The following is a 25,951-nucleotide window of genomic DNA, read 5'->3' as shown; positions in this document are numbered from 1 at the left end:
CGCCCGTCGGAACCCTTGTGGCCCCCGTAGATTACATGTCATCTCGTAGAAGCCGCTCTTTATGTGAGCGATATATAAGTTGGATTCTAGAGCTAGTTCGGTGTTCTAAAACAGCCATTTTGAAACTGATACACAGAACGATAACCACTATCCCCGGGGGGGAGAGGGGGAGGGGATGATGAAATAATGAGGGTAAATACTCATAAAAAGACGACCGCTACTTCCTCTATGTAAACAGGATCTAGAAACCCAGTTTTACATTCTCTATGATGTGTGCGGTGTTATTTTCGTAGAGACGAAAAGAACGTTCTATTCACATAGAGTCAAAAAGTTAGTTTTATCGGCATCAACCTGATTTGACATTTCGTATATTTTACGATCATAGCTTTGCTCGTGCAACACCGAGGTACGTTATAAAAAAAAAAAAAATAATATTTAAGAGAGAACACATGAAAGAATTTCAGATCTTTTATTTATGTATCCCATAGAGCATTTCCATCGTATGTCTCGCGATGTAATAATAAATTTCAGTTTACTTCTCTAGTTTTTAGAAAAGTTTAGGAGTAATTTACACGCGACGTAGAATCGCGGCTGCGGCCATACGAAGACGCGTATCTGCGCGCGAGAAGGGCGAAACGCAAGGAATGGCCGATGACCCCGTCTGGCCGGGTCCCTTCCGCCCACGCATCGTGGCCCCTTCTAAGGGCAAAAAAAAGCACGTGCAGAGAAGAGCCGCACGATACACTGGCAACGCACGAATCACGATATCACGCCGATTACCTGCGAGAGATATTTAACCCTTTCACTCTCAACGTATCCCCAACGTATCCCCAAATATTTTTTTACACACAAGTACATATATACTTTCACATATATTTAAACTGTGTGTGTGTCTGTAGACAGTTTAAAAATCACTCACAATTTTGAGGAAAATAGAATGGGAAATCTCGATTTTTGTCTTGATAAATATGAACTATCGAAAAGAATAATACCTCGAGATGAGATTTTAATGCCAGAATTTGTTACATTAACTAGAAATAATTGGTAACTTTAGCGTGCATTATTCATTCGTTCGCTCATTACGTTCGTGACTATTGTAAATAAAATTCATCGGCTTTAATGACTATCGCATTGGGCGTTGTTTGTTTTTACACATTAGCCCATATAATCTCCCAGTATTACACGTAAAACCTTAGTAAACCATATAGTGCCAGCGCGGAATGACTGCTAATTAACATTAATATCGTTTTACCGTGTAATAACGGAAGATTACACGGCTAGAGCGCAAAGGCGAGTAAAGTTCGATACCGATCATTAGCAGCTGATGTAAATCTTTTGGAATAATTACAAAAGTGAGACCGCGCGCGGAAAAAGCAGACAGGGCGTTCGTAACGATCGATCGGCTCGCGTCGTGAGAATTTTCCGTTCCGAGTGAATGCGCTTTTTAACGACGAAGGGGTTAACAGCCGCGAATGCGAACACTTTCGGACGCGGCCAGGTGCCGCCGATATCCGGTCGAAAAGACGCGTCATCGCTTACCGCCGATAAACACACCGCGCGTGTATCGACGTACTGATAAACGGCGCGTATTAAGACGAGATAAGCCGCAAACCCGTTTTGTTCTCGCTGTTTGCGGCACGGAATCGACGCGGGGTGCCAGCTGGAAAAATAAGATACGCGTCGTACACGCGGGTTTCGGTTCGACGAACCGGGGATACGCAACCTCGTCGTCGCCTTCACGATCCTCAACGTTATGCGTCTCGATCATGATGCATATTCATCGGTGCATATAAAATAAACGTAAATTTCATAAATTTCTCGTTGATCTTCGAAAGCATATTATTTTGCGAGTCGTTAAACGTATACATTAGATGCTCGAAATACGAATGCGTCTATCGAAAAATCTCGCTACAAATGTATTTATAGCACTCTGGTGTGGCTAAAAATCTTCATCTTTTGTTTCTCAGATTTTGTAATTTATGGTGTGATTATTACACGAATCAATATTTTATATTAAATAATTACAGCAAGAACTCGGGATATTTTGTTAGTTTTCAGAAGGGAAAATTTACTCCAAATTCTCTCCAATGAATTTGTTGTTAAAATTCAATTAAGATGTGTTTCACTGAGATAAATGGCAGACTGTGTGTACAACTGCACAATTGCAAACACGCAATTTACACGAATACTAAAGGGCGTGAATATGTTTACGTCGGTTTTTTCCGCTAAACAGCTCGAATTATTTTCTGCATGCAGCTTGCATGCAGTTATCGTATTATCGGTTATCATCATTCGGATGCGCATGGGATAGTTTATTAAAAATCTTTTTGTCTCGAGCGTTTTATTTGAGATATCTCTTATTATCTATTCTGGTACGATCTCGCGTGCGTATCAATGAATGCTTATGCCGCGAATATTTATGTGTGGCAAGAACAATAAATCGCTCGCTCCGCTTTCGCGTGTGATTTCACGTGTTTCGACCTCGGCGCGTCTCGTACGGCGATTTCGCGGAATCTCGTAACACGGACATGACCCCGCTCAACTGAGCGACAGCTCAGTGGACCTGAGTTATTAAGACCGAAATAACTACCGCGATGTAACGGTCACGGTCGGCAATTAAATTTAAGTACTTACGCGGATGCGCGCATCCGAGTCAAGCGGGTGCATCGGACGCGCGTACGAGCATTTACGAGCGCGAGAAGGTAAATGCGGGACTGAGGGAACATGTACGGTAGATGATGCTATCAGCTTGTTTGATGATATGTAAAAGATAACTGTCAATTGGCAATAAATCCATAAAAGCGAGACCTTTTCGTGTCACGGTCAAATTATCGAGAATAAAGTCTTCTTCAAAAATTTGCAAATTATCCCCGATTAAAGTTTAATGCGTCAAAATATTTAATAAACATAATTATAAAAATGTAATTTAAGGGAAAAGTCGGAAAAAGAATTAAAAAACACAAAAAACACAAAATTTCACGTTTTCGCCTCCTGTTTATAACAGAAGGAAAATTCTTATCTTCGCGATAGAAAACGCTGTACCGAACGCAGTCCTCCTCGGATGAAGCTCGTGGCTCCATCTTCCTACACACGAGCTCATCTCTCGTCGCTCGCCCGTGGATCACCAGGAATATCTGGATCGTCGTGTTCATCGATCACTTTTGTCACGGGCCGCGCGAGTTTATTTTCAGAGCGAGAGGTGGCGAGAGAAGGGACGATCGTTAACAGCGCCGGCGTGCGGGACGTATCTCGCGTTTTTTCGTTTTACCTCTTATCTTTCCTTTTTTTTCCCCCTTCTCCCTTCTATCAGAGACCCGCGGGACCACCTGTCGCTTTACGCCGGCAATTATGTTCGCGCGATTGTGAGCGGACGAGCGCGGGAGAAGCGCGAAAGCTTTAATCGGATCTCGCGCGGTTTGTCGCGAAAGCTCGTCGCGAAAGCGGCGCGTTTCCCAGGAACGCGCGCCGCCGCCGCGCGGCTCCTACGACGATGGAAAAGAAACGTAATCGTCCAGGCCAACGAACAACCGTGGCCTCGGCTTCAGGGTCGTTTCGACTATTATGCCGCAGCAGTCGAGGATGCAGCAGAAACGCATCGCTCGGAGGCCGCGCTCGATTCGTTGCATCCGCTCGAAACCAGCGGCGGTACTCACGATTCGATATTGGAGTACCGTATTCTCCCTTATGCCTTGATTATCGGGGACTATGGATGCCCTGCCTCGGTATCTCGATACTCTTTTAAGTCTACATTGACTTTTTAACACCACTCCAATATTGATAACGCGAAACGTTAATTATATATGAGAGGATCACCCGATAATTACGTAATATCCCCGCATGATTTTAAAACGCGTAGATATTAATTAATTGCGTGGAGTTTCTCTTATGGGTGCTTATTTATTAATTGTATTTGCGGAATGTTTGATATTTAACATTTTATATATATATATATATATATATATATATATATGTTGAATTCTTTAATAATATAAATAAAAATTATATAAACGTATTATATTCATTTTTATATTTTTTAGAAAGAGACAAAATTAACGTATATACAAATACTGCTTCAAATTTTTATCTTGTTTCAAATTTCTGCTTCAATAACACTTAACGGTATTACTATGATTAGAGATAATTATCTTTGCATAATTATTGATTGAAATTAACGGAATACCGAATATAATCTCTGACGATAACGAAAGAACAGATATAAACCAACACATAAATTAACACTGATAAAATATCTGGGGGAACTATTCGTGTCTTCACGTTGCTTTTTCTCTTCGGACGTGTCGGGGAGTTCGTTCGCGAGATTCGGACGATTTCGAGGCCCGATGGAAGGTGGCTAGAAGCACGGAATAAAGAAAAGTGCTGCGAACGTTCTAGATTCCGCCAACGAATAACGACCCCGTCCAACGCGTCTTGCATCCCATGACGGTATTAACCTCGCCGCGGGCACGTGTTCCGAGGAGCGAGTCCTCTTTTATTACTTATTAGCGACACCCAAAGCGCATACTGACTCCGCTCTCGCATCGCGCGCGCTGGCGATGCGATTTTAATGATGTGTTTCAAGGCCCCAAGGTCTCTGCCACGGATAAGCTACAGGGCCGTTGCTGCCTGATCCCGGTGACAGCTGGCCGTAGATAGAAGTTTCGACTCCCCCTTACATCGATATTTCTGCAGACCATCTGCAGATTGGCGACCATTTGTACGAAACGTGCTAACATTTTTCCACATTTGATTTCATAATAATGAGATATTCCGCTGACATCACTTCACCTATCTACGGAATCTTTGGCTAATTTTATAAGACGTTCTCCTAACACCATTCCATTATTATTGCGCGCTGTACATTCACTATTATATTACATTTTTAGAGACGATAATCGCAAAGGGAAAGAGAAATTACCGTTCTTCGCATTTAATAATAAGATGTGGAGAATTAATGTAATGTTTGCTTCTGAGAAAATAGTAAGTGCTTGCGACATCGGTGTGAAAAGTTAAATCTAAGTAAGAGATAAATTCACGTTGAAACGCGTCGTGAAATTTCGGGGACGTTGGTTCCGCATTGAGGGAACCGTCTCATCAAGGGTATAGGCGAGATCGAGAAACGAGGGAACCCGATACCATCGAGAGGCCGAGAGGCCGTCATGCCGACGAAACGACAATTTGCAAGGTCCGCGAGCCGCGCTCGTAGACGGCGATACGAGCAAAGAGACCTTCGCGCGATGGTCAGGGCCACGGGGTTCTTGCGCCGAGAGCGTTAATCTCGCGAACGCGCTACGTGATCGTGCAAACTGCACACGCATATGCCTACAGCCGCTTGCATATGCATACGGCGTGGACTTTTTCTCGGGTTCAATCCGCCTGCAATCTCCGCCTGCGTAATTCTTGCACTATCAGAAGGCTCTCGGCAGAACGCGAGAAATCATAATCGTGAATTCGGTAGAACGAAATAACACCGATAACGAGGAAAAAAAAATACCAATATTAATCTCAATGGTGTTTCCGTTAATTAAGCTGAATTCCGCCTTTTTAATTGAAATCTTAAGATATGTAAAATAATTAAATGCCAAATAACGAAACTTTGTATATCGATGTAACTTCAAATAAATGTTTCGAAAGAACTTAATTAAGCCCGAATTTAATTATCAAGATATAAATTAATGTTGAATTTTAAAAACTGGTATAATAAAAAGTATATCTTCCCAAATTTAAGAAAAAAAATCAATTTTATATTTATCTGTATTATCAAAAGTTAAATTGATTTTAAAATATATACATAAATTTTTTTTAAAAATAAAATGTTTTTTAATCTTTTTCTTAAATCTCGTTTTTAAGATATTGCCTAATATATATTTTTTTTTTAATTCTTACAATTTTACGTGTTTCAGGGATCTCAAAATGGAGAATATTGTGCTACAGGACGAACGCAAGGAACAGATCAAGATAGTAGGTGAGAGGTAGACGTGTATACACGGACGTCGACGTATCGCGCGGGACTAAAGAACATTATGGTCGTGGCGATTGTAGCAATCGCCATCGATCGAACCGCGTAGATTAGCGTGCACCGCGAAAATCGCAACTATAATGTTTCCGCTCGCGTGACGCTTGATTTTCGAGCGTGAAATCAGATCCACCTGTGCCCGACAGAGCTCTGCATAAAAAATTGCACTTGCGATAGAATTGGCCGCAATTTATATAATTACGCAGAAACATAATGTCCGTTATTCTTAATGATCTTCCCGATTGTTATAACCTATCTGATTCAGAATTTTTAACAAACGTATCAAATTGGAACGAAAAACTTACTTCTTAGTTTTATACGAATATTTTCTATTTTTGTGAAAATAAAAAAAAAATAAGATAAATAATTTTGTATTTAAATTTTAATTTTTGAAATTTAAATTATGTAGCTTATCTTTAAAATTTAAATTTATATTATTTTATATATATATTTATTTATTTATTTATATATATGTTGGAATTGCGGATTATACATAAGTTAACGCAATACACGACTGTAACTATAATAGCGAAGGTTAAAATATGTTTTGTAGAAAACACTCACAGACAGATGTTTTTCACGATTGTAGATTTTGGTCTCAGTAATATTTACGCCACCGATGATCCTTTACGGACGCACTGCGGATCTCCGGAATATGCTGCTCCCGAGCTGTTCATCATAGGTAAACGATACGGGCCGGAAGTGGATTTGTGGAGTCTGTAAGTAAATGAATATAACAAATTTGATCAGTATCATGAAAATTTTTTGTTTAGTAATTGGTAAGAGTCATATGACGTCAAGAAAAAAATTATACAATTCGACATATCACTAATACAGCGTATAAAAATATTCTTTGGCACAATGGTTGAATCTTATGTAATTACATGATTACAATTAGAGGAGTCGTTTTGTACGGAATGATCATTGGTCGACTTCCATTTCTGTGTCCTCGCGACGAATGGACATCGTCAGAGGAACGTCGACGGAGACTGATGGTCCAGATCAATAGGGGCTTGACATCGATTCAGGAAAGAGCCATGTATCAAACGTCAATCGAATGCAGAAATCTGATAAACCGCCTACTCGTTCCATCGGTTCGTGAAAGGATCACTATTCGAGAAATCCTTGACCACCCGTGGATCCTCGCGTCGTCAAAAAGCAATTTTCACCTTCGCTCTGAAGACGACTTGAATGTTTCCAATCATGTCGCGGTAATATATGCACGATGCTCCAGAATCTTCGACCATTATCGTACCAGAATTTAAAGGAAGAAAGAGGAATGTGTATAGGAAATACAGCGTACATTATGTCCTCGCGATTATTTTTATTTCAGATTTGATAATTTTTTACTTTATTTCCCTGACTACTTTTTCCAAATTATAATTTGGTATATTTTAATGTTTTTTTTTTTTTTAAATCACGTCTCAAACTTTTTTAATTTTTTCTAAAAAAAAAACTTCTATTATTCGTGACATATTTTTCAATTTTACCAAGCTTCTATTATTCTACCAATGCTTCTATTATTCATGGAAAAATTTTAACAAACTCTCGTATTTTCATATCAACTGCATTATTATATTCCCCGCGCTATTATGTGCACTGAATTCCCAATTTTAATACCGTATTTATTCGACGGTTTTTTGGTCGGCTCTAAGATATGCGCCCAATTAGTAACGCCATATGAAATATTCGTGCAAGGTGATTGCATCGCTGATTATTGTAGATAGTGAACGAGATCGCGACGACAATGCGAACAACCGTGGCTGCTGTCGAGGCTGAAATAATGAGACGAAAATACGGAGAAATTGGCGGCATGTATAACATTAAGTAAGATCATCAGTTAAAGAAGATGTTTTTTATGAGGAAGCTCTCTGTCTCTTTTTACGCTTTAATTTATTCATATCCGTGTGTCTTTTTTTGTTTAATAGAAAACATAAATTGCATCAAGCAGCCGCTGCTACATATCAATTAGCGCCGCGTCTTCTTCAAAATTTCACATGTCGAACTGAAGATATTTCATCAACCACAACCATCAAGTAATAATAAAATATATAGAACAACTATATAAATTTTTTTTTCAATTCCATATGAATAGATATCGTATATCTTTTAGGAAAAAAAAAATAAAAATTAAATATAACTAAATAATATATAGCTACAAAATGTAAAACTTATAATCTTAATTACGAGTTTTTTTAACGAATAAACTCATTTATTTTATTACTTGATACGTTATGATATTTTAATATATTAAACAATGTCGATTTTTTTTTAAAGTATCGAGTAATATTAAGATATTTCTTTATTATATTGATACAGAAAAAGTATTTTTCGAAGTAGTATTTCCGGGAACTCTAACAATACCGATCACATAATCGTTATGCGACGCGGCCAGGTGCAAGATCGATCGGTCAAGAAATCCTCATTACACGGTTCCACGACGTGGAACTGGCGGTGCCACTCCGGAAACAAAAATCGTTCTTCCGAGGAACGGAGAAATTACGTAAAATTCGACTTCCTTTTACCCCATATCCCTGATCCCAACGATTATGTCGATCACGCGGGATTCCTTAGTCATTCTTAATTTCTCGTCCTTTCAGAAGATTCAATACGATACCACGAATGCGCTTTTATCGCCCCAACAATATCGCATGCCGCAAAATATAAAAAATCAGAACGATAAGATCCCAGATCGACGATTGTACAGGTATTTTTAGAAGAAGAAGAATAGAATTTTGCTCGATTTTATATATCTACTTAAAGCTTGTATTAGCTTTTTATTAAATTTATTTACTTTTGTATAAATCACTTTGATTATATTATAAATAGAGATGAAACAAATTGGAAATCGAGAAAGTCTATGTCTTATAATAAATCCAAAAAAATGGAAAAAAACAGTAATACTTCTAATGCCTATAAAGTGGAAATAGTTCCCAGTCCTTTGCAAACCTATTCACGTATCAGTAGCGAAAGCGTGCCTACTTCGCGAATCAAAGTAAGATATTAAATTTTCAAGAATCTAAGAAACTAAAGAATCTCAAGAATCTAAAATATAAGAAACAGAAATATAATATATGACTTGTTTTAATTTAAATAGTAAACAATGTAACCACTTATAAAAAATAATAGAGTAATTATATGATCTAGTTTTAATATTTATGTGACATTATCATTTTTCAGGAGGGTTTTCATAAAAAAATACTTACTCCACCGTGGCGATGTCGAGTTGGAAGTGCGAAAATTAGAAGAGATACATGAAAATAGAAGCATCTTTATAACAATTGGATATGAAAAATGGCGGTTTTCGCTTCGAGGAGAAAATATATTATGTATCGAGATCCGAAGTTGATTGTGTTAAATTACTTGCATGTATTTTCTTATCAATTCGGGAATTTTTATTCCCTATATTTGGATCTGTTAAATGAATAATTTTTATAATAAGAAAATATTTTGTAATAAGAGGATATTTTGTATTATTTTTCGTATATCAGAGTAATTCATATGTGACTAATAAAACTCGGGTAAACGCGATGTCGTTGGAACATATCTTGCAATATAAATTTCATCTGATATAATCTCTTTAAGACTAATTATAAAACTATAACAATTATAATATGGACAATGATAATAGCAATTATTAAAATTATATAATGGCAATACCTAAGATTTATCCGATATTCCTCGTCGTCGATCGACGTCGCATTTCTCGGAAACGAAGTAACGGCCATTTTGAATACCTGTGCAGATTCTTGTCTGCGACATTGCCATTCACGAATACGATTCTTGAAATACGCGTTCACGTTTATACCGTACTTTGCCTGCAATTTCAATATATTTCGGTCATATCTCATATAATTATTAAACTCGACCGCATTACTTACATCTCGGACGCGAAGATCGAGCGTAGGAGTAGAATCCAAACAACCAAGTTTCAAATTGGAATATCAGCAGCAGCGTCTGCGGTAGGAGTGGGGTGAGGAGGAGGACGTAAAGAATCGCCGGAACATTTGAAATTAGACATATGCCGAGCGATAGATCTAATCAGCGGATGAGCGAAAATTATCAGCATGATTACCAATCGGGGAGCGTCGTGTGATAAATTCTAATCGTGCGAACGCCACGTTGATTCTTTTTCGCGTTGTTCCAGCATCTTGGAAATATTGAGAGACGAAGTTACTGCGAAATGGGGCGGAACTCGCGGAACGGCGGAACGGCGAAACGGGCGAGCCAATGGCGCGCGAGATCCGCGAGACTATGCGAGCGGCTGGCCAATCGGGACGGACCACATGGACGCGCCGCGTCGGCTGTCGTCTCGTGTCGCGTCGTGTCGCGTCGTGTCGTCGCTCGTCATCGTTCGTCGCCGCGAAGACAAACGAGCGCGACGCGTTGCGTCACATGGACATTTATACACGAATGACACGGTTGACAACTCGTCGACCGTTGACCAGCATGCCACGCTTCGCCGCCACTTCGAGTGAGACAGTCTGGAATTGCCGCGAGAGAAGATGCTGTCGGCGTGGATCCACGATTATTACGCACATTATATTCACGTAAATGTCAAACGCGGGGATGTCGCGCGCTCCACAGACGATATGACACCGAAACGTCTCGTTTCCCTCGTCTTTATTCTCGGGATCGCTGTCGCCGGCATCAGCACGCTGCTGTCAAAATACATCCTGGGCGTTCTGTCCACGGATTTTCGAAGTAAACCATTAGGTATGTTTGCCATGATATAAAATGATATACCCTTTTCTACATCTCTTTTCTTATGACAAAATTGAGATCTTATTTATCTGTGATTTTGACAGTTAATATTATGCTGTTACAGATTTGTTTTATCTTTTTTCTAGGAGAGGAACTTGACCACAGCCACTCTATATTTATACCGCTTCCGTCAGAAGATATTTTAAGTGTCCATGATGATCATACGCTCTCCATTCCATTCAGTAAAACTGAGCTTGATCAGAATCACTGTACAGTTGCATCAGTAACAGAAGCCTTAGCATCTTTGCACTCAGCTCTAGATATGAAACTATCTGGGAAGCAAGAAAAAGCTATAAAATTATTTCAACATGCAGTGGCATTGGCACCTTGTCATCCTGATGTTTTGAATCATTATGGAGAATTTTTAGAGCATACTCAAAAGAATGTGATTAAGGCTAATGAGTTTTACGTACGTGCTTTAACTTACAAACCGAATCATGAAGGTGCTTTAATAAATAATCAAAGAACGGCTCGTGTGGTTAATGAGCATGACAGAACAATGCTCAGGCGTATTGATGATAAGAGGAATACACTGTCCAATATACCTGATAATAATGCTGCATTGATACGTGCTAAAAAAGAAGCTTATTTTCAACATATCTACCATACAGTTGGAATTGAGGGAAACACCATGAATCTAGCACAGACCAGAGCCATAGTTGAGACCCGTATTGCAGTTTCTGGAAAGAGTATCGATGAGCACAATGAAATCCTTGGATTAGATGCTGCCATGAAATATATCAATTCGACTTTAGTTAATAGGTAAGTTTCTATAGAATAATCTTGTGAGGTAATAAAAATATTATCAATTATTGCATTATTATTTATCCATATCATAACAGGGTAGGATCCATCTCTATAAAAGATATATTAGAGCTACATAGACGTGTATTGGGACACGTAGACCCTGTTGAAGGTGGTCAGTTTCGAAGGACTCAGGTATATGTTGGCGGACATATACCGCCGGGTCCCGGAGATATACATTATCTGATGGAAGAGTTCGTGTTATGGTTGAATAGCGAACAAGCCATCAGGATGCATCCAGTGAGGTGAATGAATCTAATATAATTCATTTGATATATATTTTCCATAGTATTTACTTTTATCAGACATTTTCTGAGAAGATTTAGCAACAGAGATTAACTGGTAAAATTATCTTCATAGGTATGCAGCTCTCGCACATTACAAATTGGTGCACATACATCCATTTACTGATGGAAACGGTAGAACGTCTCGCTTACTCATGAACATGATTCTTATGCAAGCTGGATATCCACCTGTTATTATCCACAAACAACATCGTCATAAGTATTACGAATATTTGCAATTAGCCAATGTCGGAGATGTTCGACCGTTTATCAGATTCATAGCGGAATGCACGGAGCAAACATTGGATTTGTTCTTATGGGCGACTAGTGAATTTTCTCGTCAAGTCCCTGCACTAAGTCAAGAAACTTTGTTTACGGATAGGCAAAATACGATTATTTTAGAAGATAACAGTAATGATATACTAGAAGATTGAAAACTAATTGCAATCAGCATCTGTGAAGTATTTTTGAGACCAAAGAATGTTAAAACATTTATACTCGATATCACTATTTATTGGTAATTGCAATTTTTAAACAAAAATTTAACTAGGCTTGAATAGTATGATTTTAAAATTGAAATATCGAATGAAAATATCAATAATTATAAATTTTTCCATGGTACCAGAGTTGAGAAGCATGTCTGTGTTTGTTGGATGTGTGACTCAAGTATGTTGTGTTATTTGCTGCCAATTTTACTTATGTAAATACGAAATTCTTCCACTTTAATATAAAATAAATTAATTTATAGTGTATATAATAAATGTATATAATAAATGTAATAGCAAATTTAGAAATGTATATTTTAATTCAGAATAAAATTAATTAAATGTTTTGATTACAAATAAATAATACCGTATTTTTTAATTAAACTCTAATGCCCGATTCCACCAACGCAGATTAATTTTAATCTCTGTTCAATTTACTCTTCTTTTTCTAGTTCTAAGAATTAGAGAAAGATAAAGAGCAAGCTTTGTTAAACCGAGATAAAAATAAATCTACGTTGATGGAATTGGACATAAGTAAACAATCGTAGAGAATTTATTCGTATTCATGCGGGTAAAAAGATTAGAATATAGACTAATTTCAGAATAACACGAAAGCGGTATTACAGAAATAAGTTAATTTTATAGCTGAAATAGTGTACACTTGTATTTCCATTTGAAATGAGATAGATGCATTTGAGAAAAGCATGAAAGGGAAAAGGAACAAACCTAACGTACTGATTTAATATGATTGGTTCTTATCTTCGTACCCAACCAATTACTATTTAGTTATTTAAGGCTGTATCTTAAGAGATTCGTAGCGGGTGGCACCCGATTGACCACTAACCACTCACAGCGCTTGAACAGTGGAAAAATTCTAGGCCCCTGTGAGTAGTTGTAGTCAATTGGGATGTGATCAAACGGGACTCTCCCATTCGTAGCCTGCATTTCTCGCACTCGTAGTTATCATTGGCTGCGTTCAGCAGAAAAAGCAGCTTTGCAACTGTTGTAAAAATCTTTGATATGATTGGTTTTTGCCCATAATTCTGCATGAATCTAAATGTAAATATATATGTATAAATCATATTAAAGAATTTTACAACAGTTGCAAAGGGGTGACACCCGTTTGACTACGTCTCGATTGACCATTAGCCACTCACAGCGCTTGAACAGTGGAAAAATTCTAGGCGCCGGCCCCTGTAAGTGGCTAGTGGGCAATCGGGACGTCAAACGGGTGTCACCCGTTACAAAGCTGCTTTTTCTGCTGAACGCAGTCATTCTCAATATTGGCAACAAATTTTCGAACATATCCTTAAGGCAGCAGTTGCATTATTAGATGTTGGACATGGAGTCCATGTAGCATACATGGACTCCGCATCAACAATCAGAAAAGTGAAGCCAACATATCGAGCCCTTCTGTTCTCCATTTCTTTCTGCGCGGACAAATAGGCGCAGTAAGAAAACCAGTCCCTCTCGCTCTTTTTCTAGATGTTGGCTTCATTCAATAGATGGCAGAACAAAGGGTGTTCGGAGTCCATACTATACTACATCCGTGATGTTAGACCATTGTTCACAATTCTCGACAGGTAACAAAGCTTGGAATGAAATTTCTTATATAGGTCCCTTTTGTATTCAAATCCCTTTATTCAAATAGGTAGGCGCAAAAGAGGTTCAGGTCAAAAGAGATTCAGGCGCAAACTTGATCTTGAACAAAGATCGATCAAAGTCTTCAGTTGTCAGTTGATTCGACTTCGAAACAAAATATCACTTGGATTTTGACAAGTAAGATGGACAAGTAAGATTGTATTTTTAAGTAAGTTGGACAAGTAAGATTGTATTTTTAAATAAATAGTGATTTTAATTTTTAAAAATTAAAAATTCACTTTTTCGCTAAGCAGTTTCATCATAAAACAAAGATCGAGGCTTTTATTTTTTTTCCAGCCAATTTAACAATCAATTCAAATTCCTATGACATTGTGATTTTCGCTTCTATCGATATAGATTAATCTCGATTTAATTTTATCTTTCTAATTCTTAAAACTAAGAAAAGAAGTTAAATTGGAATTGAAGTTAATTTTATATATTGGAAAAAACTGACATTTGTTGGCCGTCCCAAATTGAATAAACGTACTCGAGCATGGACATTCTCATGTGAAAAAGCAAGCCGTATTTTTACGCCATCTGGGCGAATAGATTTTTAAGAATTAAATAATTTATTTATTAATTATTTATTTTTTACTTATTTTATAATTATTTATAATTAATTTTAATTACAAAAATCTGTCCATTCGTCATCCAGAATGGCGCAGAAATACGCCTTGACATGAGAGTGTCCATACATTTTGCGAACGGGAAATAAGTGCATATCTCTCTCTCTCTCTCTCTCTCTCTCTCGCTTCAACGCGATCCGCCGAGTAAACATTCGTCGTATAGTGTGTTGCATAGTGTGTTGCCGCGCGCGCAAGGTGGACGGTGTGGCGCGTTCGAGGTTCTCCGTTCTCTGTGTAACGTCTGACGGGAGTTGATCGTGCATTTTGCGGAGCGAGGCGGGGAGCGGCGTTACGTGAACTTCCGCAAGTCCGGAATTCGGGAAATCGTCGGCGACGCGGCGATCGGTCCGCATTTCCTCCGTCATCATCGTCGTCGTCGTTGTTGCCGTCGACGACGACGACCGTCGGTTGGCGTTTGAACGCGTAGAATGGTAACGGATCGCGGGTAAATCGGCGCGGGACGGCGGTGCGCGGCAACGCGAAACCGATTTGGGATCGATCTCGACGTCGTGTGTGCCGCGTTCGCGGAATTGTCATCGGACGGTCGAGCCAGTCTCCAGGAGTCGAACGGCGCAATCGATAATCCTCCTGCTATCCCCCTCCTCCCTTCCGCGAGCGCTTTTTGCGCTGGCCGAGAGAGATTGTAATGGCGAGAGCGTGGCGTCGATGGACGACAGGCGGCGAGAGTGGGAGACAGTGGTAAAAACAATGCTGAATCGTCAGGGAGTCGCGCGTAAGTGAACGAACGTTGCGAGTGCGGAGCCGCCGAGTGCGCGGTGGTGTTCCCGGCTACGTCGCGATTCGGGGAAGGGTGTAGTCCCGACGGTGTATGTTGTGTGGGTGCTCGCGCGCATTTCCGGCGCGCGCGCGCGCGCGCGTCCCCTCCCCCTGCGCTTCGTCACTTCGCGCTCGGCGACGTCTTTGACGACGGGAGCGTACGGCAGCTCCGCCGCGTGATTAACCTCACGCGCGATATTTCAGCATCCGCTGGACCACCTTGCTCATTCGAGGATGCGTTCGAAACGAGGACGTATTCGCGAAATCACCGATCTTGACGTTAATAAACAAACATAATGAGGAGAGCGAAAGGGTCTCTCAATCACAGGAAATAGCGGGCTAAATTCTTTAGCATTCGTATCGTTGATAAATTAATTGATTGTATTATGTGTCGGTGATTAATTTTTTTCAGCGTTATGTCCGCGCGGCAAATTCCCTCGTGCGCTTTTACGGAGCAAGCGATTGGCGTATTCGAAATATCGCACGAAATATCGGACGTTCCGTCTCGAAACTCGCAATTTCAATATTTATATTTATTTCAATATTTATGGGATTTTGCTCTTTGTCAGTGAGTTGACGCAGAACGGTGGAAGGAGACATACCAAAACTCGCATTCCTGTAAAAATAGCATCGCAAAAATTCGGATTGGTGACCGACGAAATTCGCGGCTTTGTCCAGTGTGCGCAATCAAAGATTTTTTTCGAAAAAAAAATTTAACAATAAATATAAATGTAAATTTGAATAAATAAATTTGCAAATCATCTCATAAAAAATTGTCTCTTTTTAATCAGTGTGGTTTTTTTTTAGATAACACGATTTTTTTTTTTTTAAGTTTAAGAAATACATTGTTATTTTAGGTAAAGATATCTGTTATCTTCTTTCAAGAATTTGGAAAAGAGATTATCTAGTTCAATAGACTTTACAGTTACACAATTGTGTACATAAGAATTCTATTTTTAAAAATCTTATAAAAATCAAAGAAATATAATGGTTTCAGATCGCTGACCAAGCTTCTCTACAGATATGGCTAAGGATTTTGTGCGCCACTTTTAATTAACACATCATCTTTTCAATATGGATGATGAAGAAGGAGCTTCAAGTTCTGGACCGATGTCTTCGTTAAATAGTTTGTTCTCGTTCACCAGCCCCGCTGTGAAAAAACTGCTTGGTTGGAAGCAGGGGGATGAAGAAGAAAAATGGGCTGAAAAAGCAGTAGATTCATTAGTAAAAAAACTGAAGAAGCGCAAAGGTGCGGTCGAAGAGTTAGAGCGAGCGCTTAGCTGTCCTGGAACACCGAGTAAATGCGTAACGATTCCCAGGAGTTTGGACGGCAGATTGCAGGTTTCTCATCGCAAGGGTCTGCCACATGTGATATATTGTAGGGTTTGGCGATGGCCGGATCTCCAATCGCATCACGAATTAAAGCCATTGGATCTGTGTCAGTTTCCGTTCTCTGCCAAGCAGAAGGAGGTCTGCATTAATCCCTATCATTACAAGAGGGTAGAGAGTCCGGTACTGCCACCAGTGTTGGTTCCTAGACACTCGGAATATGCTCCCGGCCATTCTCTATTGCCGTTTCAGCAATTGGCCGATCCGAGCATGCCACACAATGTGTCCTATTCATCTAGTGGTTTCAACGCCAGTTCCACAACCGGTGTAAATCCGACATCGCCTATGTCATCCGTTGGTTCTGTGCCTAGTCCAGGCAGCACAACCTTGCCAAATCCTCAAAGTCCATATGGTACTAATGGATTACCAGAGACACCACCGCCAGCATACTCTCCACCCGAAGATGGCTCTCAGACCGGGCAAACCACTTCTTCGGATTCAGTCCCGATGGATACAAGCACGTCCATTGAATCAGCCACACCTGTATGTTACCAAGAACCACCCTATTGGGCCTCGATCGCTTATTACGAGTTGAATTGTCGAGTGGGCGAGGTGTTTCACTGTCAAACACATTCTGTCATTATTGACGGTTTTACAAATCCGAGCAACAATTCCGATCGCTTCTGTCTCGGGCAGCTGTCCAATGTAAATCGAAATTCTACGATAGAGAACACGAGGCGACATATAGGCAAAGGAGTGCATCTGTATTACGTGGGGGGAGAGGTTTATGCCGAGTGCCTTTCAGATTCGGCGATATTTGTACAATCTAGGAATTGCAATCACCACCACGGCTTTCATCCCAGCACAGTTTGTAAAATTCCACCGGGTTGTTCTTTAAAGATATTCAACAATCAAGAATTCGCCCAGCTTCTGTCGCAAAGCGTAAATCATGGCTTTGAAGCTGTCTACGAGTTAACGAAAATGTGTACAATTAGGTATAATTTTAATTCACGATATTTTTATGCAATAAGAAATACGTGCAAGAATTACATGATGTAATTATATTTTTTATCTTTATTGCTTATAGAATGTCTTTCGTGAAGGGATGGGGTGCCGAGTACCATAGGCAAGATGTCACATCAACTCCCTGTTGGATTGAGGCACATCTGCATGGACCTTTACAGTGGTTAGACAAAGTTTTAACGCAGATGGGTCCGCCCCATAACGCCATAAGTTCTGTGTCATAAGTAATATGCATCACAAAATTTTTATTTTTTTTTTTTTTTGTTAAGAAACGATTAGTTTCGATGCACTTTTAAGAATTTAGCTATAATTGGCCATATTCGCCACACACATGAGAGTTACGGAGACTGTGCACAGACGAAATACAATTACAGTAAGTTGCTTTATATCTATAATGAAATGAATATGTAATGCGTTTGAAGAAAATATAAAAACTTAAGAGAAGTTACGCGAAAAAAGATATTTATAACGTGAAAGATATTTGAGAAATCTTATGATGATTATAAGATGTACATGTTTATAGATGCTGTAAAAATTTTTGTGGCTGTTACACGGAAAAAAAGAATATTATATAGATATAATCATATATATATACATCTATATATATGAAAAAAAATATTTTTCAGATCTATGCATCAGTCTAATACTTTATTTTATATGGAGACTTATTGTGGACATATTTGTCAGTGTTATACTACAAACAAAATCCTTTTAATTGAAATCTTAGACGATTTTTAATTGTGATGATAAAAAAAAATTGATGAAAGTAAATTCTCCCAATTATAGGAAGCGAAAAAATATTCTGTTTAAATCGAGCATAATCTAACGATTATGCCTGTTAACTAACGTGTGTGCTTTAAAGTACATTTATGTCTGTATAGATTTATTCAAATTTATCGTTAAATAACTTTTAATGTAGTTGCGGGCTTTTATTGATACAATCTATATTTCAATGTAAAATGTTGGACGTTGATCTCACGTTGACTATTGGAAGTTAACTGCGTCCGATGAAACATTGAATTCACTAATCTGTAGAAAGATCATCTACAGTCATGGCTTATACTCCATCTCTATACAGATTATATTGCATTGTATTCTCGATTATTGTGCACCATGCGATTCGACGCTTTCCATATTACACACAATTCCTAAGAACAATACACGATTAGGTAAGTCCTTATGTGTTATAAATATATGAAATTTTACGTGCTCTGTATATAAATATATATTTCTGTATGGAAATTGTCATGCGAGTATATACAAGTGTATGTGTGAAAATGAAAAGAAGTTATCTATTAATAGATTTATATATTGCTTAACTAAAAGTTACATTTAACAATTGATCGGAGTTGAGCTTGATATTACGTTTATTACTTTTTTACATTACGAAAGGTGCCAAAAAGAATAAAATATTCGCATAATACGTTTTAATTTACGCACTGTGATATTTTATCAGAGAAATGCAATTCTTTCATATTCTTGTATATCTAATCACACGTTCCCAAAGTATCAGATCAAGTATCTCAAAAGTACATCGATATTTACAAGTGTCTTAAAACAGTCAGATATTTAACAGTGCCTAATAATAGACAATATACCATCTTTTTTCACTGCCGTTTGCTGTCATTAGTTTTGCCGATGTGTGCCTAGCTGTGATTCTTTGCTATTCGATTGCTATTGGCAAACTCGCGATTTGGTGATAACAAAAGAAAGTATGAAAGGGAACAAAGCTACTTGTTCGACTACAATTATTATATTACAATTTTTTCAGGGTAGACAAAGTAGGAGGAAAGAAAATATTTGCCTAATTAAATGTTAAGGAAAGAATAAGATGTAATTTACAGTCGGATATAATTGGAACAAGTTGTTTGGTACAAACGTAAACACCGATAAAATATTTCCATATTGCATAATGTGGTATAATTGCGCTAAGTATACAACTGATGGAGACAATAATTGACGACTTCAAAAAAAAGCTAAAATGTAAGATGCTTTCAGTCCATTCTAATAAAAGGAAATTTATTGTTTGATACTGCAATAATTAATCTGATTGTATTTTGTATGAAGGAATCGATTCGGTATTCTATATTAGAGAACAAAACTAGAAATAGAAAAATGCTATAAATTTATGGCCATTTTTATATCTTTCTTTGAATCAGTTTCTTTCTGCAAGATACGATATGATTTTGCTTGATATTGAGAAGTGCACACAAATATAGATCATTAATTAGATCGTAATCTACGTGTCGGTGAATTATTAAGTAGTGAATCGATTAGAATGGAATTGCGAAATTTTTTTAACACACTGAACTCTGTAGCGTACGAAACGAACACGGTGCATTACTATAAGATAGTACGTGCAGAAGATATACGTGTATATGAATAGTTTTTCATATGCAAGATAATGATTGTAGCTTATATCTCACGTTATCATCAGTCTTCATTTTTTTTTTTTTTGCTAATTGAATCGTTATAGATTAGTCGCGAAGCCCGTTTACAAAACAATCTTGCCTGAATCTTCGAGTCTAATTTTCGAAATGAAATATATTTTAAAGTCTACGACAATTCGATTTCAAATTTAGTTTCAAAAATTGATGAAGCACTATACTTTGTTGCGCGCCACCCAAGTCTGTGCCTTGGATGCCTTTTATATTATGTAGTTATGTAAACAACCATAATGTATGCAATTTTTGAAATGTATAATAGTAAAGTACACAGAAGTTTTCCCATCCAACAAGAGATAAAATTTGTATGACAATTCTCTCTCGATAGTTCACGTGTAAAATAAATATGTATAGCTCTGTGTCTGCATCTATTGTCACGTTATAATATACATAATAGTGTTATGTACCAGCGTGTCACATGTAACTGTCAGGTATTACGAATTTTATTTGTCTAACATATTCATCTAATGATCATGCGATGTAAATCAGCATGTGAAGTTTCTCGCGTTGAAGCTACTTTCGAGAGAAAAGTCTCGTGCCTTGAAAATATATACAGAACTGAGCGCATCTGCAACGATCATGTATAGCAAATGGCCAGCCGATACGATTAGTGATTCTTAAATATTGATACAGATACGTTTCTATATTACATCCTTTATATTTGATACTTGTGTTATTAATCTATCTATTAATATATATATATATATATATATATATATATAAAAATGATTTTCGGAGAATGCTTCAGATATCCATTTATTGATCTTGACATAGAAGCGCTTAGTTCCTTTCATAGAAAAGCTCTTAATGTAAATCCCATAAAAAATAAATAGATAAGAGATTGAAAATGCGATTTGGAAACGGGCTCGCGATATGTTCCGCACGTCTGTAAATACATTAAATCTCGTTAACCGTGTTGAAAGCACGTCTCTTCGGAAAATCCATTCCACATTATGTACCATTAGAGAAGATAACCGCGGATTTTTGTTCCCCCCCCCTCCCCCTCCTTCATCCTTGCGCGATTTCTCGAGTCGCTCACGTGCTGCGTCGTGTTTGCAACTATCAGCGATGATGTGGTGGTCGCACAAGGTTCTCCTCTATCTCTGTACAGCCACCTTCTTTGCGAGAAAATAAGACATAGTTATCATAAGATTATATACGGAGTTTAACGCGCGTTACCGCCAAACATGGCGTGTAATATATTTTATTTCGTACGTTCTTTTCTTTATGGTGGAAAAAGACATTTTATGTACAGAATGGTATTTTAGTCATACATATAAGATATATATATGTTTATGACTAAAATATGTATAAATATTATATATAAATAATGATGATGAAGAGACAATAGAAAATCCTTGTGTTATGTGACATGTTGTTGCTAGTAAGGGATTAGGTTCTTAATGGAAAACTAGCATAAATGACTTAGTTTGAACAGATTCACGTATATAGAGTGCGTAACTTTGTTACCACAAAAAGAGAGAAAAGAAAATACACGTTCGAACACGTGTTCTCTGCGTATCGATGAAAGATCTCGTTGCTTTCAGCGAGGTTCTTAGATTTAACTCTACGCAGGAAATGCGTCCGCACGAAACGCCGGGGATTTAGGAATAAATTCTTCGTGACCAGCTGTGTGTATCGTTCGGCGGTGTAAAAATTACCCACTCGGTCACGTCTGCGCCTTCACCTGTGCTGTCCACGCATGCATTTCTGGTAATCGTTGTCTTGTGCAGCTCTACCAAGTACGAAATAAAAATTAATACCTACCTGTGTATCTATGTGGAATACGATAATTGAATTTGTCTCGTGATTAAACTTCCAACGATCCATCCCCCAATTCCTTCGATGCGTCTCACACCGCCGAAATTAAGATCTAACTAGCAAAATCTAACAAACTTTCGATATTTCTAACGACGCAAGTGTAAAAATCAAATATTAGAAGATCGTGTAGCAAAAATACATGCAATTTCACTGTGTGTAAAAAATATTAATTTGTGTCTTTTTTTTTCTTTTTTTTTTTCTTTTAATTTTATGGACATTGATCAGGATGAGAAACGTGACGGAGAGATCGTTCATTTTTCAATCTGATTTATTTCATTCATAAAGCAACAACGTGAAACCTTTCATACGTATCCAAAAATTTTCTGTGCACATCGAATTAGAATTAGTTCAGAGGTCGACCATTAAGTATGACATAGAGTAGGGGAGAGACGGGGGAGGGTACGCGTGTTTGATTTACTCAGCTCCCTTCCGCATAAATTATTCGGTTATAAAAAAATAAGAAGTATATTAACATCTTTCGATTACTAAGCCTCATCTCTCTCCCTCTATCACGCCCACTACTTGTTAAAAAATACTATATTTGAGGTGATGAAACGCGATCTTTTTCCGTGATCTTCGAAAGAAAAGCTGCCAAATTATAAAACTCGACTATGAAAGTACTCGTATGCCTGAGCTACAGCAGCCGCGAACTGCCTCGGAAACGTTTATAGTTTTTATGTTAATCAAGGCGACACGTATTCGGCAACCATCGAGAAATCGTCGGATATATAGCGAGAAACGGATTTTGTCAAGTGAAACATCCTCTTTAACACGGTCGCAGCTTCCGATTGATAATAAATATCACTCGAAGTACGCTAAATTAAAATTAGAGAATGCCTTCGGCGGCATCTCGCGACTATCTCGCTTTTAATATAACAATAATCTTAAACAATTTCTTAACAACTTCGCGCGCTATGAGTATTTTATATATTTATATAAAAAAATCGTAAACACTTGTCAACACAGAAATATCAATGCTCCTGTTACTTCGGTCTATCCGCGCGTCTTTATTTTGTTATCTCTTTTTATCTCTAGCTCTGTACAGGACCGAAAAACCTTACGAGTGATCTTTCTTGGATCGTCATTAGAGCTCTACACATTTACAAAATCGAGCGTATATACGTGATAATGATTGTTAACTCGCGAGTCCACGCACGGGGATTTTACGTCGCGTATACAGAAACGGACACATGAAATCTGGGATCAAATCATCAAGAGAGACAAGTCGTAAATGTAACCGTGCGATGTACACGTTATAATTAATCTTCTTAATCCTCTATTGTCTAGTGCGATTGCAGTGCAGATATATTTCCTTGCAAGCGGCAATGGTAATGCAACGTACGATGTCTTCAACAAATCGTGGTAAAACAAAACTAGTCGGCCTGTGCACAAATAACAGGATAAATATTTTTAATCTAATTATAACAAATACAAAAAAAAGATATATATATATATATATATGCCTTAAAAAAATTGTTAAAAAAAAATAAACTTAATGCGCTTTTTAATTTACATATAAATGCGGAACATGTTTCCGAAGCCTAGCTTCTGCTTCCTACGATTTATTGAAGGAGCTCTACATTTTCCGTCAAAGGAAAGTTGCTTTTCACCTTTATATTAATTCCAGATATCATTATAATATTAACAGTATATTCGGATACCATCATCAATTATGTTATCTTAGAGAATGTAGAGATCAGAAAGATAGATTGAGGATAGATTGAGAATTTATTGTTTTATATCTTACGAATATGCGATCTCCTTTGCTTAAAGAAACTGTGTCCATAGAGAGAACGTTAACTTCGCAATAATCGTTATAATCGTGATAAAAATAGACGATATTCCGTTGGACGTATTTTAGTAGTAAAGCTTTGTGAAGCTTGCACGCATGTCGAGATCGCTTTGCGAATGTGCAATTCAGTAGAGTAAGGAAGAAAATACAAGAGTATGCGTTGACAAATCAAATGAAGATTTTAATCTCATATTTTTAATAATGTAAGAAAAAAAATGAGGACTGTTTGATGCCGTCGACGATATTAATACTAAGAAACTTAAATATCCGAATGAGCGCCGCTGAATATAGTTTCCTTCTTATGAGCTAAAGAATTACATCTTTCTTTTTTCTCTCGAAATCAGTCGTTATTTGGTTTTATGAAAGAGTCGACCACTCACTCTATGTGTGGGTATGTATGCATCTGCATATGTTAATGTACGTGTGCAAAATGTATCGTGTGATATATCTCTGCTCTTCTTGGCAAATCGGCTTACTAAGGCTTTTTCTTCATCCAACAATACATTGGGTCCCTCGTAATAATACACCTAGCATTCTATAGCCTAAAAACTGATTGTGTTAATCTGATGTCGTTAATAGCTTACGCATTATCATTCGCGATGGTGCTTTGCATTTCGAAGACGAACAAATGGTATAATGAGAATATCGACGTGTCGTTGACGGCTTAAAATTTCTGCGATGGTCTCGGTGCGGCCCGAAAACATGTAAGAGCTCACCTCTAAAGTATGCAATTACGTACTGGTGAAAACTTGGTTTCCGAATTAAAATAAAACGTGTACGTTTACCATCTTCGCGAGCGACTCCGTATTCACTTAAAATTTCCTACGGTTTTCCAAACTAAAAGAGGCACGAAAGAAATCCTGACTAAAAAATTCTTCGTCGTCTCCGGTCGAGGCGAACGAATCCATAATGCGGTAAAAACAAATACTTAATTTCTCGCTGATGTGAAGTCTCAAGCAATCAATGTTATTATGCCTGTTATGCTTCAGCTCCCTCCCTGCGCGGAATTCTCTCTTTTCATCATTTTGCTACGGAGAACCATTCGGAGAAGAATCGTTATATGATACAAGATCATTAGAATGAAATTTACGAATCGAGCTCTTTGCCCCCTCGTCGATGTACATTTCGTAGCAATTTTCGAAGGCAAGACGAAGTTTTGTTACAATTTGCATTCCTATGACTTGTCGCACTATACTTGTGTCATGGTATATCTGCTTTTCACGCGCGCTTGTAATTAAAAGTCGATACACACATAAGAAGCGGGCTTTTCTCACCGGTGAGAGATAATTACTTTTTGTCTTTTTTTTTTCCTTTTTTTTTTCGCGAGGGGTAACATCCTTAATTGTATCGCGTTGTGATGTTGCGCATTCGGGTCATCTTCTGGCTGATTTGTTCCTCCTGCAAGAGCTGCCCGCGGAACTGGCTGACTTGGTCGAGCGCCGCGTTCAGAATGTCACGCTGCTGTAATAACAGCTGCTCCCACTTTTGGGCATATGCTGCAACAGATAACACGCACACCCGTCAGAGCACCCAAGAGCATTAGACACATCGGCTTAGCGTAGTTAAGGATTAAATCGGATATACATAGAGATGACGCATTACAAGTGAACGCTGGAGCTATTCCCTTTGCTTTATTTCAGCTCGTTTAGCTTACAGCATCTTCTCAAAACAGATAGATTTATTACCGAGTTTCATTGCTGCTTTAATTTGTTCAGTCGGAGACGTAATACTGAGCCTTTTTTTTTTTATTATATAACAGTTTAGTAACATACATTTATACAAACGTTCTAGCAAAAATAAATATATATGGCAATGAAACCCATAAATACAAGAATTACAATGTTAATTAAACGTAAATTGTTAGTGTGATATAATACCTAATACAGCTTAAATCTAATTTATTTTTAATTTATTGCTCAAGTTATGAATAAAAGCCGCTATTTTTGCATTAAAGCATATTGTGAAAATTAATGGAATGTTTCGGAGGAAGAATACGCTTGTATTAATGTCTTATTTGTAGCTATTATCAGTCAGTTTAAAAGCGCCTTACAAAATTAAAATGTGAACATTATTTATAAAATGTGAACGTGTACATCAATACAATTAAATACAGATATCACTACATAAACTGAAGCTTAAGCTGAGCAT

At 37.9% G+C, this 25,951-nt stretch overlaps 4 protein-coding genes and 1 long non-coding RNA gene across 8 annotated transcripts in view; 3 read left to right on the top strand and 2 right to left on the bottom strand.

The window, feature by feature from the left end:
* LOC105425876 (MAP/microtubule affinity-regulating kinase 3-like) overlaps positions 1 to 9,682 on the top strand; it is a 194,706-nt gene extending 185,024 nt beyond the window's left edge. The window contains exons 4-12 of the mRNA XM_089070794.1: positions 5,901 to 5,962; positions 6,603 to 6,732; positions 6,912 to 7,224; positions 7,737 to 7,840; positions 7,942 to 8,049; positions 8,333 to 8,516; positions 8,614 to 8,720; positions 8,843 to 9,008; positions 9,194 to 9,682. Of these exons, the coding sequence (XP_088926920.1) occupies positions 5,901 to 5,962; positions 6,603 to 6,732; positions 6,912 to 7,224; positions 7,737 to 7,840; positions 7,942 to 8,049; positions 8,333 to 8,516; positions 8,614 to 8,720; positions 8,843 to 9,008; positions 9,194 to 9,271 (1,252 nt within the window). The 3' untranslated portion in view covers positions 9,272 to 9,682. The remainder of the gene's footprint in view (positions 1 to 5,900; positions 5,963 to 6,602; positions 6,733 to 6,911; positions 7,225 to 7,736; positions 7,841 to 7,941; positions 8,050 to 8,332; positions 8,517 to 8,613; positions 8,721 to 8,842; positions 9,009 to 9,193) is intronic.
* Positions 1 to 10,032, bottom strand: part of LOC105425833 (uncharacterized) — a 251,232-nt gene extending 241,200 nt beyond the window's left edge. Inside the window, exons 1-3 of the long non-coding RNA XR_016137951.1 lie at positions 9,895 to 10,032; positions 9,674 to 9,831; positions 6,578 to 6,730 (exon numbers count right to left, since the gene is read on the bottom strand). This is a non-coding gene — a long non-coding RNA (uncharacterized LOC105425833). The remainder of the gene's footprint in view (positions 1 to 6,577; positions 6,731 to 9,673; positions 9,832 to 9,894) is intronic.
* Positions 10,033 to 10,373: 341 nt separating this feature from the next.
* On the top strand, positions 10,374 to 12,714 carry Fic (FIC domain protein adenylyltransferase). Its single transcript, XM_011636775.3, has 4 exons — positions 10,374 to 10,729; positions 10,864 to 11,539; positions 11,620 to 11,826; positions 11,942 to 12,714. Exons 1-4 carry the CDS (start codon positions 10,519 to 10,521, stop codon positions 12,297 to 12,299), a joined length of 1,452 nt encoding a protein of 483 aa, XP_011635077.2. The 5' UTR covers positions 10,374 to 10,518; the 3' UTR covers positions 12,300 to 12,714.
* Positions 12,715 to 14,771: 2,057 nt separating this feature from the next.
* Positions 14,772 to 21,983, top strand: Mad (mothers against decapentaplegic homolog 1). Of its 3 annotated transcripts, none has more exons than XM_089070787.1 (4): positions 14,772 to 15,350; positions 15,964 to 16,073; positions 16,392 to 17,718; positions 17,811 to 21,983. In XM_089070787.1, exons 3-4 carry the CDS (start codon positions 16,469 to 16,471, stop codon positions 17,968 to 17,970), a joined length of 1,410 nt encoding a protein of 469 aa, XP_088926913.1. In that variant the 5' UTR covers positions 14,772 to 15,350; positions 15,964 to 16,073; positions 16,392 to 16,468; the 3' UTR covers positions 17,971 to 21,983. The 3 variants fall into 3 exon arrangements, 2 of the variants coding, with proteins under 2 accessions (XP_088926913.1, XP_011635075.1); XR_967693.3 differs by lacking the exon at positions 15,964 to 16,073 and having other exon boundaries at positions 14,773 to 15,350; positions 17,811 to 18,915; positions 19,518 to 21,983; XM_011636773.3 differs by lacking the exon at positions 15,964 to 16,073 and having other exon boundaries at positions 14,773 to 15,350.
* A 278-nt stretch (positions 21,984 to 22,261) lies between these two features.
* Positions 22,262 to 25,951, bottom strand: part of Klp10A (kinesin-like protein 10A) — a 35,560-nt gene continuing 31,870 nt past the window's right edge. For both annotated transcript variants that reach the window (XM_011636771.3, XM_011636772.3), the window contains one exon: positions 22,262 to 25,299. In XM_011636771.3, coding sequence (XP_011635073.2) covers positions 25,142 to 25,299 — 158 coding nt within the window. In that variant the 3' untranslated portion in view covers positions 22,262 to 25,141. The remainder of the gene's footprint in view (positions 25,300 to 25,951) is intronic.

This window comes from Pogonomyrmex barbatus, unplaced genomic scaffold, assembly GCF_055798465.1.
Source record: "Pogonomyrmex barbatus isolate J1 unplaced genomic scaffold, ASM5579846v1 scaffold11, whole genome shotgun sequence".
NCBI classification, from domain to species: Eukaryota; Metazoa; Arthropoda; class Insecta; order Hymenoptera; family Formicidae; genus Pogonomyrmex; species Pogonomyrmex barbatus.
The sequence above is the reverse complement of the archived record's forward strand: the minus strand, read 5'-3'. Positions and strand labels throughout refer to the sequence as shown.